Genomic DNA, 21,502 nt, shown 5'->3' on the forward strand with positions numbered 1-21,502 from the left:
TATAATGCCCCATTTGGTATGTACCTCACAAGACATCTGCAACAGCTGGAAAGGCCACAGAAATACCTCACTAAAAGAATCACAGACCTAAATCAGATGCCATATGCTGACTGTCTAAAAACCTCCAGCTATACTCTGTGGCATATTGTCTACTCAGAGGCGATCTTTGCTTAACATACAAGGCCATGTCAAACCCTGAGCTGTTGGACATGCTCCACTTAAAGAAATCCCAATCCCTCAGAGCCAAACGCTCCGGGGATCTATACTTTGTCATCACAATGAATAAAACATGCTGGAGGGATAGGTTCCTGACCCAGAGACTCCCCAAAATCTGGAATAGACTGCCCATACATGTCAAACAGAGCGCCTCCTTGGCCCTCTTCAAAAGGAACCTTGATGGTTGGATGGGAGATAGGAAATTCACACAGGGGATCATGTCAGTCGCCCTGCTAGACAGGGGTCCAGAGAAGTAAATATTGTGGGAAGAAATATCCAGGGAATTGTTATGGCTAGGCTTGTATAGGCTTTAGGGCCGATAGCCTAGTACCAACCTATGAACTTATGAACCTATGGAGAAGAACATTGAGGAAAACATGAACTTTTTTCCAAGAATCAATACATTTTCCTATAAAGTAGAATATTTAAAAAAATTAATCTGAGAGAAGCATATATAGAATAAAAAAAATATATTCCTCAAAATGTTGTAGGAAGAAACATTGCTGAACAAATAAAATGCAGCAAATCATTGCAGCAGAACTGGGCCAAATAAACCAGAATAAAGATGGACCATCATGAGCAACACAGAATTAATACAAGTCAAACTGAGCACATTTAAAATCCAGACCTGTTAAATGTTGACTTCTGAAATGCTGAATACAGCAGGTTAGACTTATAGCTGACCACTTATGTAAAGTTTGCAAATTGTGAGACTTTAATAGAGTCTATTTTAGTACATTGTTTATAGATCTTAGTATAGATAAGATCTTGCAATATATATATATATATGAAGTTAATAATTTAGTGAAAAGAGGTATTTGTTTTCTATTTCACAGTTTATGTTTTTTGTTGACAGACTATCAAACTCTGTAGAGACTGTTGCTCTATTTTTGCCATTCCTAGTATCAGAATTTTGTGGGTTCAGTCATTTGTTATAGGTAATGTTCAAGAATACAGCTTCCATGGGACCCGACAATATCCCTAGATGTGTTCTACATGAACTACAAAGTAAACTGGCACCACATCTGTGTGCCCTATTCAGTCACAGCCACACCTCATGCTTTGTCCCTACCGAATGGCACACTGCTACAGTCATCCCTCTCCATAAAGGGGGAGCAACTACAGAACCTAGGAATTATCGCACCATTAGCTTGATGAGTCTGATATGTAAGGCTATGGAGTGCATCATCAGGGACCTAATTAACAAGGATATATGGAATCTCCAAACTCTAGATCCCAATCAAAATCGTACTTCAGTGAAAGTGACCTTAAAATTAATGCATTTCCTTTGTGGCAAGAGACCATGCAGGGGTGACCCACTATTCCTCTTCCATTTTATATCAATACTCTGCAGTCATTGTGCTTTGAAGAAAATGAAGCAGCAGCTTTAAGTGACTGTCATTTTGAGAAACCAAATGACCACACTGTACTTGAAAAAAATAAGATGTTGATCAAATGACCATATCCAAGGTGCATACCATAGAAATGATGATTGCATTGTTGTTAGAAGACTGGTGGAGTTTATCTGCAACTAATAGCCCATTTTCCCTGCTTTTGAAATCAACATTTTGTAACTATTCAGGTGGTTAGCAGAAGAAAAAAATTCTCTCCTCCCCTAAAGGACCAATCACAATACCGGAGGAATGCCAGGCACCCAGCATTACTGCAGCACAGGTTAAAGCTGCATTGTCCAAGGTCAAGAATACAGCTTCCATGGGACCCGACAATATCCCTGGATGTGTTCTACATGAACTACAAAGTAAACTGGCACCACATCTGTGTGCCCTATTCAATCACAGCCACACCTCATGCTTTGTCCCTACCGAATGGCACACTGCTACAGTCATCCCTCTCCATAAAGGGGGAGCAACTACAGAACCTAGGAATTATCGCACCATTAGCTTGATGAGTCTGATATGTAAGGCTATGGAGTGCATCATCAGGGACCTAATTAACAAGGATATATGGAATCTCCAAACTCTAGATCCCACTCAATTTAATTTTGTGAAAGGTATATCATGCCTGCTCAAACCTGGTTGACTTCTTTGAGTCAGTCACCAGAGCTGTGGATGAGAGCAAGGCAGATCATACAGCCTACCTTGATCTGGCCAAGGCCTTTGATACCATTCCCCACTCAGGAATTATTGTTAAACTCACCAAACTAGGAATCAACCCCTATATTACTAGGTGGGTTGCAAATTGGCTCACAAATAGAACTCACAGTGTCAAAGTAGCAGAGTCCAAGTCAGACTGATGACCAGTCACGAGTGGAGTCCTACAGGGATCGGTCCTGGGTCCTCTCCTGCTTGGCATCTACTTATCAGAAGTCCAGACCAATACAGAGGGACTCTGGCTGACCAAGTTCTCAGATGACTGCAAGCTGGGAGCCATTATTAACTCCCCAAGTGATGTAGACATCCTACAGAAAGGCATCACTGAGACCAATGACTGATATTGAAACCATGACCTTAAGCTTAATGCCAAAAAATGTGTCATCATCCCATTTGGGATTACCACATCGATGAGAGCCAACTGAACACTAAAGGCATTATAAGAGATCTGGGGACACAGGTTGACAGCAACCTCTCCTTTGACCACCACATTGCCACTGTGGTCAGAAAGTCCTTCTATGTGGCAAGGGTTTTGCATCCAGGATGAAAGAGGTCATCATCTCTCCCTACTCTTCCCTCATTAGGCCAGTCATCAAGTATAATGCCCCATTTGGCATGTACCTCACTAGACACATACAACAGCTGGAAAGACCACAAAAGTACCTCACGAAGAGGATCCTAGGCCTTAAACACATGTCCTACATGGACAGACTCAAAAAAGTCCAGCTATTCTTAGGTTTATAGGTTCATATGTAGGTACTAGGTTATCTGCCCAAAGGCACTTATAAGCCTAGTCAAAATGTGTTGGCTTTCGCCGCTCCCTATGATTAGTTTCCCTGTGCCTCTTTCCAGCAGAGCCACTAAAGTGATCCCCGGGGTAAACTTTCCGTTTTCCATCCACTCGTCAAGGTTTCTTTTGAAGAGTATTAGTGAGGAGCTCTGCCTAACGTAGATTGGAATTTTGTTCCAAAGCATGAGAAGTCTCTGGGACAGGAATCTATCCCTCCAGCACATCCTATTTATTGTTGTGGTGAGGTTTAGATCCCTAGAGCGTGTGGCTCGAAGGGATAAGGTTTTCTTTAGGTGGAGCATGGCCATTAATTCTAGGTTGGATATGTCCTTGTATGTCAGGCAGAGATCACCTCTGAGTAGGCGGTATGCAACTGAGTACAGCTGGAGTTTCTTCAGTCAAGCTGCATAGGGAATCTGTTGAGGCCAGTGATCCTCTTGGTAAGGTACTTCTGTGGTCTTTCCAGCTGTTGCAGGTGTCTTGTAAGGTACATCCCAAATGGGGTGTTGTACTCTATGATAGGTCTGATGAGTGATAACTAGAGGGGCACAATAACCTCTTTTGATCTGGATGCGAACCCTTTTGTGATTAGGTAGGCCACGTAGAAGGATTTTCTAACCACTTTGGCAACGTGATTATCAAAGGTGAGATTACTATCTACTTGGGTCCCCAGATCCCTTTTTACGTCTTCCGTATTTAGGGAACTAACACCTATGTGGTAGTTTGTGGGTACTTTTTTTTCCAAAGGGGATGACTATGCACTTTTTGTCATTTAGCTTGAGGCCATGATTTTGACACCAGGTATCCGTCTCAGTGAGACCCTTTTGGAGGATGTCTGTGTCAGCCGGAGAGTCAATTATAGCCATTAGTTTGCAGTCGTCTGCAAATTTGGTCAGCCATAGTCCTCCTGTGCTTGCCTGTACCTCTGAGAAGTATATGCCAAACAGGAGGGGTCCTAGGACTGAGCCCTGGGGAACACCACTTGTAACCGGTTTAGAGTCGGACCTAGCTCCCGCAACTCTCACCATGTCTGTCCCTGAGCCAGTTGGCAACCCATCTTGTGACATAGGGGTTTATATTCAGGCTGATGAGCTTGTCTATAATACCAGAATGGGGAATGGTGTTGAAGGCCATAGCGAGGTCCTGGTAGGCTGTGTGTACCACCTTTCCCTCGTCTATAGCCTTGGTAACTGTCTCAAAGACGTCCACCAGGTTTAGGAGGCATGATCTGTCCTTAACAAAGCCAAACTGGGTAGGGTCCAGTGTTTGGAGGTTCCCAATGTCTCTATTAATGAGTTCAATGATGATGTGCTTCATAACCTTGCAGACCAAGCTAGTCAGGCTTATAGGGTGATAGTTCCCGGGGTCTGTTGTGGCTCCACCTTTGTGGAGTGGAATAACCATTGCTGTGCGCCACTCTATGGGTGCATAGCCTGTGGAGATGCTGAGTTTGAACAGTGTGTGTAGGTGAGGGCTTAGTTCGTCTTTCAGCTTGTGTAGGACACAGCCTGGGATACCGTCCGGTCCCATTGATACTGTGTCTTTGGCTTTGGAGAGAGCTGTTTTAACCTGAGTGTCTGTGATTTCAGGGACTCTACATTCTTCTGGTATGGTTATGGGCCCTTTTGGGGGTGAAAGGGGGTGAAGCTTGTGTTGAACCTGTCTGCCAGGATGTTGGCGATATCAGTCGGTTCAGTGTATTTTGTGCCATTCTGCACTAACTCTGAGAAGATCTGAGCATTGCCACTTAGATTCTTGACATAGCTAAAGAATGCCTTGATGTTATCTTTGGAATCCTTGGCAATTTTTCTTTCAAAGCTCACCTTGGATGATTTTATGAGAGATCGTAGTTTCTTGCTGATACTGATCAGGGATGTCTTCCCTTCTTGGGATTTTACTCTTTTCTATAGTAGTTTCCTCCTTCTATTGTAGAGCCTGTTTATGGCAGGAGTCCACCAGACTGGTTTCCTTTTCTTGGAGGAGTGAGTCTTGGTTATGCTTGGGATGGCATGATCCATGCATTCTTGTAGGTGCCCATAGAATGCATTAGTAAAGGATTTTGCAGCTTGGACAGCATTATCCTTCAGCATGGGGGCTTTGAAACTTTCCACCTCAGTCTTAAGTAACGTGAAGTTTGCTTTTGAAAAGTTTTTCACAGTGGTTTCCTTGTCCAGGGATGGGGAGGAATGTGGATATCCAAAGTGATTTGTTTATGGCTAGATCTAACCAGTAAGGGGTTGACCTCTGGTGTGGAACACCGGTCGCCCATATTGGTGATAACGAGGTCCAATATGTTGTCATGTCTGGTGGGAGTGTTGACCAGTTGAACTAGGGCGTTTGAGTTTATAAATTCTAGAAAATGATGGGGAAGGGAGTTAGTACTTGAGTAGTTCTCCCAGTTAATGTTTGGGTAATTGAAATCGCCCAATATTAGGGTGTTTGGTAGGACCTTTATGTTTCCCAGTGTTTCCAGAAATGTAGAATGGGGGTCCTGGGACATGGTGGGTGATCTGTAGCTAGCTACAATTTGAATTGCAGTTTTGCCCATTGTTAGTTGCACGTGGATGATCTCCGAAGCACCGTGCTGTGCCACTAACCTGAAGGTGTGGGTATCCTTGATGAATATGGATACACCCCCACCTTTTGTATTTCGGTTTGGGTTCTGTGGCCGAAATGTATGGTATGAGTTGTAGCCTGGTAGTGCTGGGGTGCTCTCTGGAGCCTTAAACCAGGTTTCTGTTACTGCATTTTCTCCATACTGAGGAGTGCCTCAAGTGCGTGCATTTTGAGGTTTAGACTTCTGGCATTGAGTAGCATTATCCTCAGTTTTTTGTTACTTGTGCTATTTACAGTGGTAGGTTTGTCTTTTGAGCCTTGCCTAAAAAAGGCAGTATGGGGGTGGCAAGAGCCTGGGCCAGTATTCAAAAGCCTAAGGGTGACAGGTGCAAGCCATCTCTAGCAAAGCAGCGTGGCTTGTCAAGCATGTCATCCCAGGTGGAAAGACACTGGATTCCCTTTGAATGACACCAGAAACTTAGCCAATTGTTGAAATCGAGAATTTTTTTTTTATACCATGGTATTACTCTTGGTGAGGGTAGGATGCTACTCAGGGTCAGGGTCATACCGGCCTGGGCTATGTGATCAGAGAGCTCTTCCATCTCTCTTTTCATGTAGTCCAGGGAGGTACGGCTCAGGTCATTCACACCAACATGGACAATGACATTGTCATATTTGTACTTGTTCTGGAGTGACCTGAGTACTTGTGTTATGTGGCAGATCCTGGCACCAGACAGTGTGCCTGACTATAGAGTCACCTATTACTAATATGTTGGATATGTTATTTTGCCTTAAGGGCTGTGATTGCATGGCACACTGGTATTGTAAAGTATGCGTTTCATGGTTTGTGTTGGGGGGTGGAGGTTGCTTGGTTGTTTGCTTTGGAGGTCTCTGTTGGTTTTGCAGATTTTTATTTAGAGTCTCCGAGTTTGTTTTCATGTATTTATGTGTGTTTTTTGCCTGTACTGGTTTAATGGGTCTTATGTGAGACTGGTGGTGTGATGCAAGTATGTCCCTTCTCCTCTTGACTGTCTGATCCAGTCTTGGGTTGAGAGAGCTTAGCCTCCAGTTTGGCTGTATAATTGCATCTCTTGCATGTATTAGTGTTTGGTGGTAGGAGGAGTGGGTTGTCTGTGTACAGGAGGCAGTTGTAACATTGCCTCAAAATGCCCAGATTCACCAGTTGTACTGGAGAGTACACCTGAATCTGCCCTTTGGACAATTCTGGATAGGTACAGTGAACTGTTTTACTGGATGGCTGATAAGTTCGACTAGAGAGTCTCGTCCTTCTGTACAGTACAGGAGGGTCTAGTGCTAGGGTTTATATGCTTACTATAAGTTATGAACAAGTGCCGGGCTGAGAAATGAATGGCTTGAGTGCTTAAGTTGAAGGTTTGCCTAGTTCCAAGCTCCTTTTTCTCACAGGTGAACAGAGAAACTTCCTTCTATCCAAGTAAGGTATGGGCAAACACAGAGATTTGTAACATAGCCCTGAGTTCAGCACTAACCTGAAAACTGGACTATATTAGCTTAGAAAGGTGGGAAACAAGTATATATATATATATATATATATATATATATATATATATATATATATATATATATATATATATATATATATATATTGTTTTTTTTTTGTTTTTTTGTTTTTTTCAGAAAATAAAACAGATACAATCAAAAAAAACTCTTTAAATGCACAGAAAATGATACTTATTGTTATATATCGCAGATCAGTTGTAGTCAATGCCCCTAGTAATAAAGTAAGAAAAAACACAAATACAGTAAAAGCAGATGAATAAAGTGCAATGTCATATATATATATATATATATATATATATATATATATATATATATATATATATATAAATAGAAAATGAACAAACTGATTTAAACAAGTTACCCAATTAACCAGAACAAAAAGCTCAAAACTGAGCCCTGTTCCAGCAGTCTTCAATCAGACAAGTTCTAACTGCACACTGCTACTACTAGGATGCAGGGGAACCTTCTTCAAAAAAAGATGGCCTGGATCAGTGCTCAAGTTATACAAACAAAGCTAGATTCAGCAGGCCTGAATCTGGTCTATGCTACAGCAACAAGGTGCACCAATTTCAGAAAGAAACATTTCAGATAAGCAGGCCCAATAAGCCTGTCACCAGAAATTCCCAGCTCAGAAGGGCAGAATCCAGCCTTTCCTCCCACAAGAGTGCAGACCACAACCCTCTTAATGTAGAATAACTGGCCTGAAGCCCAAGTGCTTAAGCCAGAACTAATACACTTTTAGAATAGGAGACACTGGGCCTTCAATCAGCAATTCTCAGCTTAGAAGGATGTAAACTACTTGTCCTGCAACAATAATGCAGACCACAAACCTTCTTAATGTAAAACAGCCTGTATGAAGCCCAAGTGCTTAAACCAAAAGACTTAGAATAACAGTTACAATTTAATCAGGCTACTACTAAGCAGTAATAAATGCAGCACAATAAATAAAACTGAGTACTTTTAAGAAAAGCAAAATAAAGTAGGAGGAAACACAAATACAGTAAAAGCAGATGAATAAAGTGCAATTTTTTTAAGTGCAAGGAGAGAGGAAGGAAGAACCTAAGTGTGTTGGCCTTCTCAAATCTTCTCTCTGCATTAAGTAGAGTGAACACTAGACTCAGAATATGATCTCACTATACTCAGTTAAGCGAGTAAATGAGATGGACCCAGGAGGAGTGTTCTAATACAGACTTAGAGGAGGGGTGGGAAATTCCAGAGCCACCAACACTAATACTAACACAGGATCAGGGAGGGTGGCTGGGAAACTAACTGCAGAGAGACACACAGCATACTGTTCAATGAAACACACAATTAGGAAACAGAAAAAAATGTAAATACAGTACTTTTAAAACTGCAAGTTTGTACTTAACAGAAAATTAAAATACACTACTGCAAGTTTTACTTAACTTCAGCTTCTAATGCAGATGTTTATAGCCAAGCAAGTCTCTCAGAAGTTGAGCATAAAATGATCTTTGTGGCTAGCACTTAAAGTACATAAGAATCCCTCTAGGCTATTAAATATCAGATAACAAAGAAGTCATAACACCACCCCCTCTTATAGCAGAGACACACACAGCACACTGTTCAATGAAACACACAATTAGGAAACAGAAAAAATGAAAATAAAGTACTTTTAAAACTACAAGTATGTACTTAACAGAAGACTAAAATACACTACTGCAAGTTTTACTTAACTTCAGCTTCTAATGCAGATGTCTGTAGCCAAAAAAGTCCCCCAGATGTTGAGCATACAATTCTCTATCTCATACCGTCTGCTAAGAGGCAATCTCTGTTTGACTTATAAAGCCATGTCTGACCCAGCTCTGTTAGAAATGCTACATCTAAAGACATTCCAATCCCTCCACACCATACACTCCAAAGACCTCAATCTTATTACCACAATCAATAGAACATGCTGGAGGGACAGGTTTGTAACCCAGAGACTGCCCATGCTCTGGAATAGACTTCCCATACATGTCAAGCAGAGCACTTCACTAGCCCTCATCAAGAGAAATATTGATGAGTGGATGGGAAATAGAAAGTTCACCCCAGGGATCACTCCAGTGGCTCTACTTGATAGAGGCACTGGGAACTAACATCAGGCAGCATGATGCCACGGCACATCTATGGGCTAGGCTTGTAAAGGCTCCAGGGCCATTAGCCTAGTATGCACCTATGAACCTATGAATGATCCAAAATATTGTTATACTAATATGATGCCACACTAATATGATGGCCCAGTAATCAAGGAGCCTCAATCCTCAACACTAGCACCAGTGGGGGACGTACATTGGGAGGATGACAAGTATACACACAGTAAAGGGCAATTTCCCTTAAAAGCACACAGTCAGTGTGGGGCTGGTTTCTCCCTCTTTCTCCAGATCCCCAGTAGGACTCCCCACTGGCACAACTATAGAATTGAGATCTCAGCTGAGTGGCCAAGCCAAGACCTCCAGCAACCTCTCTGTCCAACCAATGCTTCATGTCACTGCCCAAGTATCTAGCACACACACTCCTTGAGATTTAGTTTATACACACACACACACACATACACACACACACACACACACACACACACACACACACACACACACACACATACACACACATACACACATACACACACAAACACACACACCAGGGAAAAGCTGGTACAGGTTTATTAGCTATGCACCCCTCCTGCCCAGACTATAAGGTATTTTTTACTGCCACCAGTCACTCATTATCAGCTACTTTAAAGCCCTTAACAAAAGGTGTTCAATCTTACTGTCTAATATTGCTATTAATACAAATGGTAGTTTGACCAAGAGCAAGGCTATTAGAAGTGGCCCACAGTGTCACCAAAAAATATGCAAGTACTCTCAGAACTTAAATATATCTCACAAATATCAGCCACAATGAAAGGTTTTAAATATACTTAATAATAAATAACAAAAGAACAAGAAAATGCTCATTAAATAATCACAGTTACATCAGAGTTCAAAATCACAGGAAATATTTAAAACAACATTGCAGGACTGTCTCAAATAAATAAAGAAAACATCTAAGCTATACTTCACTATATTCCTGTCTGAATCTAAGAGAATTTACTGTACCCTAGTTAATTTACTTACAGAGCCAGTAGGCAGATGTGGTGAGTGCATGTTCTTGTCAGGTCAAAGACAAAATACTAAATGCTCAGTCTCTGTCTCAGAGAGTTCTTAAATTAATATCCCAAATATTACTGCTGGGTTACATCATTTCTTGTCATCTGACTTCAGTTCCCAGGCTCAAAAACAACAGTATTTAGCATCTACCTGTGAAAATATATAAACAAGGGCTCTTCTTAGATCTAAGGCAAATGGTGAAGTTTGTAAAATAGTTTACATTCCTCCACAAATAAAGACAATACAAAAAACCTTCTAGTTCTAGACCTTATGTCTCCTGTTGCACTGAAACTGAAAGTTAACATCTCTTTATGGCCCAGCCATAAAGTAACTCACTCTCAAGTACTCTTCTAAAGTTAACTTCTTGTGTTGCAGTTTCCATTGTTAAAAAATATATATACATCTAAACAATTACAATAGTGTATATACATTTCTGCTCAGTACTTTACAAAATATCTCTTCAGCACACATCTGTACAATATGATATACAGTTCTAATACATTTGTAACACAAATATCTTACATGAAGCATGTTGACATTCACAAATGACACATAGCGATTTACAAAATTCCAGACAGCTGTGCTGGCAGTATCTCCCTTTTATTACACTTCTATATAAATCATGTTACTATTCACAAATGACATATAATTATTTACAAAACTCCAGATAGCTGGGCTGGCAGTATCTCTATTTGTCACAACTAACTTCCCTGCTTTTTATATTCCTCCCAAATTCTGTATCACTCATTTCATGCTGCCTATTGGAAACACTCTGGCAGCAATTCAGATTTCTAAATTATAATTTCTAAAAGTTACTTTTTCTAACCGAAATGAAATGACATCACTGAAACATGTTCCATTTATGTACCATCTTTACATGTGCAATATTTTTATATAAGATATGTATTTTTTTTCTAAATGCTGCCACACTCTGTGTTTTACTTGATGAATAACATCAGAGTTCTGCATTGCTGTGCATTACTTACTGAAATGCAGTATTGACATGCAACACTGTCATAGTCATACATCTTTCTGTGCAGTGAACTAAGTGAGTATATTGCACCAGTGTAATGCAGTAGTTCAAAAGGACAGCGGTCCCTCATAGAATGAAAAGTATATTAGCCCTTCTGGTAAGGCACTGCAGTAACCTCTCAGATTTTATGATGAGTACTATAGCAGTGTTATCTGCATATCAGAGGTTGGTTATCCTGCAATCTGCATATAACTCAGAATACTAGCAGTATCACATCATTAGAAAACAGTATGACAGCCAATTTGAAAGCAATGAGAAGACGAGATTGTACTGTGGCTATACAAGTAAGGTATGCTATAATGTAAGAGTAAATAAGTCATTTACTAGGCCCATAAAATGTATTAACAGGAATCTTCATCACAGTAGTAGCAGGGAGGCCCTGTAAATAACGGGTGAAAAATAGTAGTACAGTCAGTGGCCATAGTATATTCTTTGTCCAAACTAGATGGAGCCAGGGATTATTCCATGTTGTAAAGCAGTCAAAATGTATTTAATCTCTTGTTAATCTCAGTTGCAGTTAGTTACATCACCTTTTCATCGCATTTCATCAAATTATGCAATGAAAAGGGAAAATAAGTTATTTGCAATGTATTGTTTGTTTTTCTCTCTGATTAGCTGTCAACTCATTTGTGATCTCCTCAGAGAATTCTGGACACAACTGAGTGAAAGCACATGAAATCAAACAGTTGGAAATGAAATAAACAATAAAAAAAGCATTTTTGCATTGGCCAAGCTCTCCCCCTCACACCTTCACCATTGATGTGGGTGGCTGCACCCCTCAAAGCAATATTACTTTGTATATACCCACCCTGAGATGACTCCATCACAGGGAAAGGAGAAATTCCCAGTATGTCACCACTTCGACTTTCCAGGAAAAAGCCTGTCAGGTGCACACTAGTGATTGACTGCTCATAAATGTGTCAATCATTACCGTTTCACATATAAACCTGTCTTTCTACTTTTGCTGCAGTTTTCGTGTTTTATGAACAGTGTGATAATACAGTTATTGTATTAAAGGTAGGGGGGTATGAAGGGAATATTCCCCCTGTGGTGTTCTCAAGAGGGTAGCCCTTGGCTTTAGAGGATGCAGAGGACAAGTCTCCCCTAAAACAGTTGTTTTTCAGAATTTTAATGGTGGGTGATATTAGTGGCTTTTTATGTTAATTAAAGGAATATTTTCTTAGTATCTAAATGGCTTTTAACAAATTATTGTTTAACAAGTTCTAGTTTCCATACAACTGTTTTTTTCCAAATGATTTAGTCTTTGATTGCTTGGTTTTCATGTTTCAATGTCACTAACCTATTTTAACCAGTTTCTGTCTTCCCCAGAGTTATTCTGGTTTTGGGTTTCCAAGCCTCAAGGCCATAATTTGTTGCTGTTTCAAGTTAAAGATTAACAGCCACATAGTGCACTGCTCTGACCTTACACATATTGTTTTTTTTTTTTTTGGCACATCTCATCAGTTGTTAAAACTACAGCAGATCCCCATGACATCTGCAAAGAGGAACCATGCTTTTTCTGTGTCTGTGTAGTCTCCAGATTGAACATTTGAAACAATTCTGTCACACTGTTGATGCATGATGTCACATTTCTATTCCTCAGTTTTTGAGTCAACTTTACTTTCTTCCCGAGGTCTTTCCATTGACCAATTTGTAATCAAGGTTTCAACTTTAAAATGTATCTTCTGCATGTACGGCTAATTTACCTGTCTCCTGTGTGAAACATATAATAACTTACTGAACCCAACCACAGTTACTTATGTAATTAGTTTCTGTCAACTGTGACAGCATGCCTGTCTCTTTAAACCCCATCTCCACCAATGTCATGGCACTGAGTGACTTCACCCATTGTTTAACCCAATTTGGGGTCAGGGATGCCAACCTACACATATCAGAGAGCTGCTACTGCCATTCAGTGAGACTACTTTGTTGGCTTTTAGTCCTGAAAGCTCCCCTGTATATGTACTGACACATCTAAGGGGCTGGAGTACAGTGGGCCTCATGATCAATGTTTATGCAACAAATGTAAAACAAAAAATGCTCGGCAAGGACCAAAAATGGAATTTATTGTGTAAAGCTACTAAATCACACTTAAAGTAATACAATTAATATCAAAAAACAAACTGTAGATAAGCACTTTCATCTTGACCAAGTTCAAGACTTTCTCAGACAAACTTCCTTTATTTCCCATCCTGTCAGATTTAAAAATCCCTCTTGAAGTCACATGATATGTGACAAACCATTACATTACCTGCTACTCCTCTATTGTTTCACACTACATTCTAGTCATTTACTATTAAAATATGAGAACATTTTTTTAAACATGTCAATCGTTTTGAAAAAAATGAAAATATTGAAAGTAAAAAATGAGAATAAAAATAAAGATATTACAACCATTCAAAACTGTATGGGAGATAAAAAACTATATGGGAGATAAAAAACTATATGGGAAATAAAAAACTGTATGGGAGATAAAAAAACTGTATGGGAGATAAAAAACTGTATGGGAGATAAAAAGTTTTTTCAAAAACAATTTTTTAATTGTAAAACTGATTGTTAACCACTGAGGTTACTAGGACTGGTCTTCTTCTATTGTTTCAAAGACTTCAGCTTTAGAATAGGTGCTATGCTGGATTTTTCATTAATCCCTGGCAAGCAAGTGGCATTCCAATACACTTACCAAAATATCTCTTTAACTTCCAAGAAAACTTTACACGGACCTCCCATCAGGTCCACTCTGATCTGCTCCAGCACTGTAAACTTGAATGTATGCCCGACAAATTTGCTTATGTGTCTATTGAGGACATTGATCATTTTACCCTTCTTAATGTCCTGAAGGTGCTTGTGTATCCTTTCATGTATTTTTCTCTCAGTTTTCCTGATGTAAAAACATTCACACTGTTGGCATAGTGCAATGTATACTAGGGCCCTGCTATCGCAGTCTGATCTTATTTGCATCTTGAATCGTTTGCCTCTGATGATAAAGTTGTCCCCAATATGGACAAAACTACACACCGAGCATCTTCCACAATGTGTCATTCCTATATTGGCGGAAATTATCCTTTTAAGTTTCTCAAACCAATTCTTCAAAGTATTGTTCTTCCTATATACTACTACTGGGGCTGACCCCACCATATCACGTAGTCCCCTTTCTTCCCACAATAAAATCCAATTCTTGTTCAGAATGGATCTGATATTCATACTGTCCATACTATATGTTATTGCTGTCTTCATATTAGGCCCTGGAAGAAGCGTGGAACCTGAGATCTGTTGTGCCTGTCCCATCCCGTTCAAAAGTGGTACAAAGTGGCCTCCATTTCTTTTGCTTTTACCATCTTATCTTTTAAGATTTCTGTATAGGCTCTGTTGAGAAACATTTTCTTCATCCATTCACATTCCTCCTTAAATTGAATATCTAACATAGTCATCCTGGCAGATCTCACCAGTTGTCCCTTCAGTACCACTTTCTTTTGAAAAAAGGGGTGGACACTTTCAAAATGCAACAAAGTGTTAGAATATGTGGCTTTCTGATAAATTCTGGACACATACCTTTTATTCTCAGTGTCCTTAATTAACAAAACATCCAAGTAAGGAAGACCCATATGACTGAATTCACTAGCAAATTTCAAAAAAAGTAGTTGTCCCATTGATGTATTCTATGACTGGCCCTATTCTTTCTTCCTCCTCTTTCCATATGATGAATATGTCATCCAGATAGTGTAGATAGTGCTTTATAAAGCTTTGTAATGGGCTATCTTTAATGAATCTATGTTCCCATTCCAACATTACTATGTTGGCAAATACTAAGCCAACTGGTGAGCTCATGGCCACTCCTTCCTGTTGTAAAAATACATACTGATAAACCATATAAACATTTTTTTGAGGATCATTTTCAACATTTCTTCATACAAATTCACCAGGTCCTGTTTCAAACCTCTTCTGTTCAAATAATTGACGAACTAAGCTACCCCCAAACCATGAGGGATAACTCCGTATAGATCCCTTACATCCACTGGGATTAGTATATCTTGTTTCTTCATATTCCAATTCATTGATATTTTTCAGAAAATGCCAAGAATCAATACACATTTGCGGTTCATCCCTTAAAAGTGTTTTCAATTTGATGTCCAAAAACCGAGAAACTGCATATGTGATGGACCTCTACCATCCACTATCGGACATAAGGGTGAATTCTGAATGTCCTTGTGGATTTTAGGCACTCCAAACATGGTGGGAACCCTAGGTGACCCAATATTAATATAAATATATTCCTCCAGGGTGATGCACTGATCAATGAACATGTCCCTCATTTGTACTTGAATGCGTTTATATGCTCCATTAAGTTCATTCAGACTGGATGGTGTATATGCTCTCCCCCTCAGTAAATGCATGATACTGTCATTATGTCTCATGTTGTCCATTACTACCTCTAATCCACCTTTGTCAGATGCCATCACCGAAACGTTCTGCATCTTTAAGAATTCCAATATATAAATACATATGTATTCTGATGCATATTAATCTTAGTTGTAAATTATTTTTATGTAGAAGCAGGACTGTCATAAGCATCCTGTTTACTGATTTACCATGTTTGTTTGTGACTTTTAAACTGTGTATCCTAAATCTTGGCAGGGGGAAAATAAGAAAACTATTTTAAGTAAATGAAGGCTACCTAGCTGAAAATGAAAATGCTTCTTTGTTGTGATGATGGTAATATTCTGGATTTCCATCTTGCCTCTCAAAAGTTCCTTTTTTTTGTATTCTGTAAATTCCATAAGACTGAAAGTTTTCTTCCATGTCATGTCTGCACCCAGCCAGACAAAGTAACTGATAGCCATGTATGAGATCTACTTATGAATAATCATGTGTCATTTAATCTTAAGAAGTCACACTTCAAAACAGTAACACTCTCAAGATTACAAAACACACAAAAGTTGTTTATTTGATTTTTTATTTAGCTATCTATCTTTTTATCTGTGTATCTGTTTTGCAGGGAACAAACTCCCCTGCATTTATCAAGATGGGGGGGCTACTCACCAGACTCCAAAAAAAAAAAAAAAATATAAATATATATATATATATATATATATATATATATATATATATATATATATATATATATAAAGCATACGCACACACATATATGTAGGATATATATATCTTTAGAGAGAGAGAAAGAGATACTATGTGTGAGATCATACAAAAAACAGGGAAAAAATAGCTCTACATAGACTAAATTGACCTAGGGTTCTTCCAGTTATGACTTTCTAAGTACAGCATAATTGAAGCTTGTTAAATATTATGATGGACATGCTCCACCTAAAGAAATCCAAGTCACTGCAAGCCACTCGCTCTAGTGAGCTAAACCTCGCCACAACAATAAGAAGAACATGCTGGAGGGATAGATTCCTGTCACATTAACTCCCCTTGCTTTGGAACAAAATTCCTACCTACATTAGGCAGAGCCCCTCACTAACACTCTTCAAGAGAAACCTTGACAAGTGGATGGGTAACAGAAAATGCACCCCTGGGATCACTTCATTGGCTCTTCTTGACAGAGGCTCAGTTAATTAATCAATGGGGCGGCGAAAACTGACACACTCTGGCTAGGCTTATAAATGCCCTCGGGCAGATAACCTAGTACCTACCTATGAACCTATGAACCTATTAGGAATGCTAGTTGAAAGCTACTTTTGAACTAAAGCCTGTAACTGCGTATCACAATATGTCACTAGGATGTTATCTCACAAACTGTTTCAAATTTTCCAACCCAATGGTTTTAGAAGTTTCATAGCAGAAAGCAAACAAATTCTTAAATGCAATACCCAAGCTAGAATTCCATTTGGTAATATGAGAATAATGCTTGCAGCTCATTAGGTGAGATATACTGACATTCACAGGTGCAAATTAACAGTTTTTAGTGTGTTTGTGGCATCTGAGAGGGCTGTACTACACAAGGTAAAAATGAATATATATATATATGTTATTCAGGTACAAATACAAAAGTAAAACAGTATCAGAAGTAGTGTTCAGGAACATAATGAATATCCAAAAATAAATGCCAAGACTTGACAACTCTATTAAGAACATAATAAATATACAGATAGATGCAATACTAAAATGTTCATAAATCCCATACACAGTGTTCAAGTTAAAATGCAGCTAAAACAGTCTGGCAGAATAAATACATATAGAAGGGAAAACTAAAATGATACCAGGTTTTTGTTGTTCTAGTTGAAGTCTGGAGTGCTGGAGTCTAACCTCCAAAGAGCTTTTGATAAAATCAAGTTAAGAATTCACAACAGAAACGGTTATATCACCAAACCTGTAAGTATAAGTAAAGAAGAGAGTACGTTGTTTATTACTGCCTCAACCTTCCAGTGGTCTTATCATCCTATTCATTAAAAGCCTTAAAATGGATTTTGTAAATTATTCTAAGCACAGCAGATAACATTTTGTTAACTTTACAACATTTTCGTGACCACTCATGGTACACATTTGCTGTCAGCAGCAATTTTGTTTATTCTGTTGTAAATTTTCATTTGAGGCTAAGCAATTCCGTGTATGTTGCTTGGAAATATTCATAGAAATATGAAAATGATGATATGCATTATTAGTGTAATAACAGTTAATATCTTTCTAGATGTGCTATGCAGAGATAATTTATTAATTCAGTTGTATTGTGTAGCATGTTAAGGTGAAGTATTTCATTAGCTTGCATGTAACAGTTTAATTATTATTAATGTAAAAATAGACACACTATTAGACACCCAAATGTGTTATTTTGATGATGATGCTGCTAAAAAATGTTTGGAGGTAACAAAAGGATTTAATTAGACTGGTTATGTAAATGAAAAGGCAATATTCCCAAACAGAGGTAAGTAAAAGTATGACATCATGAACAAGCAGAAGGAAAAGCAGGGATAAGAAAGCTCCTGAAATTATATTTTAATGACCCCGAGGAAGCAATTTAAGTTCCTTTTGTGCAGTTTTAAATCTGATACTGAATTAAAACTCTGCTATTGTAATACAGTACCCATTGAAGCTTGAGGTACAGCAGTTGCTACCTGATTTACATAATGGTGTTTTCTATTTTAAGGGCATTAAACCAGAGAAGAAAGTTGATCCAAGTGGAAAGAGCACAGATGATTACTGGCCTTCTGCCAAGAAGATGCTCGGTGATATGAAATTTTTAGATTCACTCAAGGTACATCAGTCTTATTATTTTAAAAACATGACATTCCAAGTTGCCTGCAGGTAGTCCTGTTAAACACAAACTAATGGTAGTAAAAAAATGACACCTGTCTAAACTAGAAGGTAACTGTAATTGTGGGCTGACAGCAATGGATGTTGTCAGTGATTTTATTTTGTTCTACGCATGTCCCTTTCCTTCAGGCTATCCTGCTGAGGTTAGCTCCTCTGCTAATGCACATGTCTAACTGGGAGAATGTTCTTTGATGTGAGAAAGAACAGGTGCTTTAAACTGATCATGCTATAGGCAGGTGTTTAGGTTAGGACAGAGAGAATCAGCAGATGTGCAGAGTTCCTCCAGATGAGTTATAATTGCTGTAACTGGAAGAAGAATTGCAATGAAAAACATAACATTTCATATTAGGGCATCTTAATAGGATAGCTGCACATTATATACATATATATATATATATATATATATATATATATATACATATATATATATATATATATATATATATATATATATATATACACACACACACACACACACACACAGTTTTTTTTTTATTTAACATTTGTTTACTGGGGAAGTCTGACTGGGCAAATTTGCTCATTTTCAGCCGAGGCCCGCAGAGAAAAGCTTTACTTAACAACATAACAGTAAGTATTTTAAACAATAGTGAAACAATCAGAGAAATTATAGTAATAATTCACATAGTAACACATTATAAGTTAGTAATAAAGCTAACAGGATCACTTAGTAACATAGTTTGGCAATTACACTTAGTAACAAGAAATCATTCAGTGGAGTAGTGTCTCAGAGATACAACAGCTTACTATACAATGGAGTAGTGTAACAGAGATGCCTGTTTGGTACTGTAAATTATGTTTAATGTTATTATACTTATATTCAGTAAAATAGGATCAGTAAGCAAATACAGAGATATTGAAAGTGGAGAGTAGGTGGAGAGAGGGTGAGGATGGGAGTAAGTAAGGTATACAGTAAGTATAAAGATATAGTGAAAGTGGAGAATAGGAAGAGAGAGGGTGAGGAGGGGAGTAAGTAAGGTATACAGTAAGTATAAAGATATAGTGAAAGTGGAGAATAGGAAGAGAGGGTGAGGAGGGGAGTAAGTAAGGTATACAGTAAGTATAAAGATATAGTGACCGTGGAGAATAGGAAGAGAGAGGGTGAGGATGGGAGTAAGTAAGGTATACAGTAAGTATAAAGATATAGTGAAAGTGGAGAATAGGAAGAGAGAGGGTGAGGAGGGGAGTAAGTAAGGTATACAGTAAGTATAAAGATATAGTGAAAGTGGAGAATAGGAAGAGAGAGGGTGAGGGTGGGAGTAAGTAAGGTATTCAGTAAACATAAAGATATAGTGACTGCGGACAATAGGAAGAGAGAGGGTGAGGATGGGAGTAAGTAAGGTATACAGTAAGTATAAAGATATAGTGAAAGTGGAGAATAGGAAGAGAGAGGGTGAGGATGGGAGTAAGTAAGGTATACAGTAAACATAAAGATATAGTGACTGTGGAGAATAGGAAGAGAGAGGGTGAGGATGGGAGTAAGTAAGGTATACAGTAAGTATAAAGATATAGTGACCATGGAGAATAGGAAGAGAGAGGGTGAGGATGGGAGTAAGTAAGGTATACAGTAAGTATAAAGATATAGTGAAAGTGGAGAATAGGAAGAGAGAGGGTGAGGAGGGGAGTAAGTAAGGTATTCAGTAAGTATAAAGATATAGTGAAAGTGGAGAATAGGAAGAGAGAGGGTGAGGAGGGGAGTAAGTAAGGTATACAGTAAGTATAAAGATATAGTGAAAGTGGAGAATAGGAAGAGAGAGGGTGAGGAGGGGAGTAAGTAAGGTATACAGTAAGTATAAAGATATAGTGAAAGTGGAGAATAGGAAGTGAAAGGATGAGGATGGGAGTAAGTAAGGTATACAGTAAGTATAAAGATATAGTGAAAGTGGAGAATAGGAAGAGAGACGGTGAGGAGGGGAGTAAGTAAGGTATACAGTAAGTATAAAGATATAGTGAAAGTGGAGAATAGGAAGAGAGAGGGTGAAGAGGGGAGAAATGGGTTCAGCCTGGTGAGGAGCAGAAGCATAACCAGTTGTCATTTAGGTGGGACTTTAGCAGTTTTTAGAAGTGTGTTAGGTTTGCTGTGTTTAGTATGTTCTGGGAGTGGTGGAGTTCCATGATTTAGATACGTAGTTAGAATATAGTTAGTCTCCAGAGCTGTTGTTGGATTTTGTAACTTCGAGTAGTAATTTATTTGAGGATCATAGAGTCTTGTTATTGAGGTGGGTTTGTACTAGATCCTGTAGGGATGCCCATTTGTTGTGTAGGTAAACTATGGAAAATGCTATGGTAAGTTGATTTAGGGTTAGTAGGTTCGGCAGCTCTAGCCATTTGAGTTGTTTCAGAGCAAGATGATGATGGGTTCTGTGGGGCAGGTTAGCAGCATGATTCAAATTTGCTTAAGTCTGATTTTTTGAGGTTAGGAAATTTACGGGGGAGTAGAGTAAAGTGGATAGTAGGTGGGTCCTGGCAATAGCTTGTCTGGAAGATTTTGTTAAGAAATGTTTTATTCTGTAAAGGGAACCTAATTTAATGTGGGTGTTTTTGATGGCATGAGATACGTGTTTGTCAAATTTTAACTTAACATCTAGAATGATACCTAGTAGCTTGGTTCCTGAGGTGAGTTTAATTAGAGTGTGATTGGATGAGGTTATTGTAAAGTCATAGTTGGGGGAGTTTGTTTTTGGCACTGGTTAGGGAACAGCATTTGTTTGGTTTTGTTGGGATTAAGGATGAGCTGGTATTTTTCTAAGAAAGTCTCAATGGCAGTAAAATATTTTTGTCTTGTAGTTTTATTGTAGGTGCAATGCAGATGACAGTGGAGTCATCT

General features: G+C 38.7%; 1 protein-coding gene across 1 annotated transcript in view; it reads left to right on the forward strand.

Annotated features, from left to right (window-relative positions):
• LOC122815364 (dynein axonemal heavy chain 3-like) overlaps positions 1-21,502 on the forward strand; it is a 4,921,723-nt gene that overhangs the window by 3,297,292 nt on the left and 1,602,929 nt on the right. The window contains exon 52 of the mRNA XM_044087818.1: positions 18,491-18,598. Within this exon, the coding sequence (XP_043943753.1) occupies positions 18,491-18,598 (108 nt within the window). The remainder of the gene's footprint in view (positions 1-18,490; positions 18,599-21,502) is intronic.

Source organism: Protopterus annectens, chromosome 11.part0, assembly GCF_019279795.1.
Source record: "Protopterus annectens isolate FY-2018-M chromosome 11.part0, PAN1.0, whole genome shotgun sequence".
NCBI lineage: Eukaryota > Metazoa > Chordata > Ceratodontiformes > Protopteridae > Protopterus > Protopterus annectens.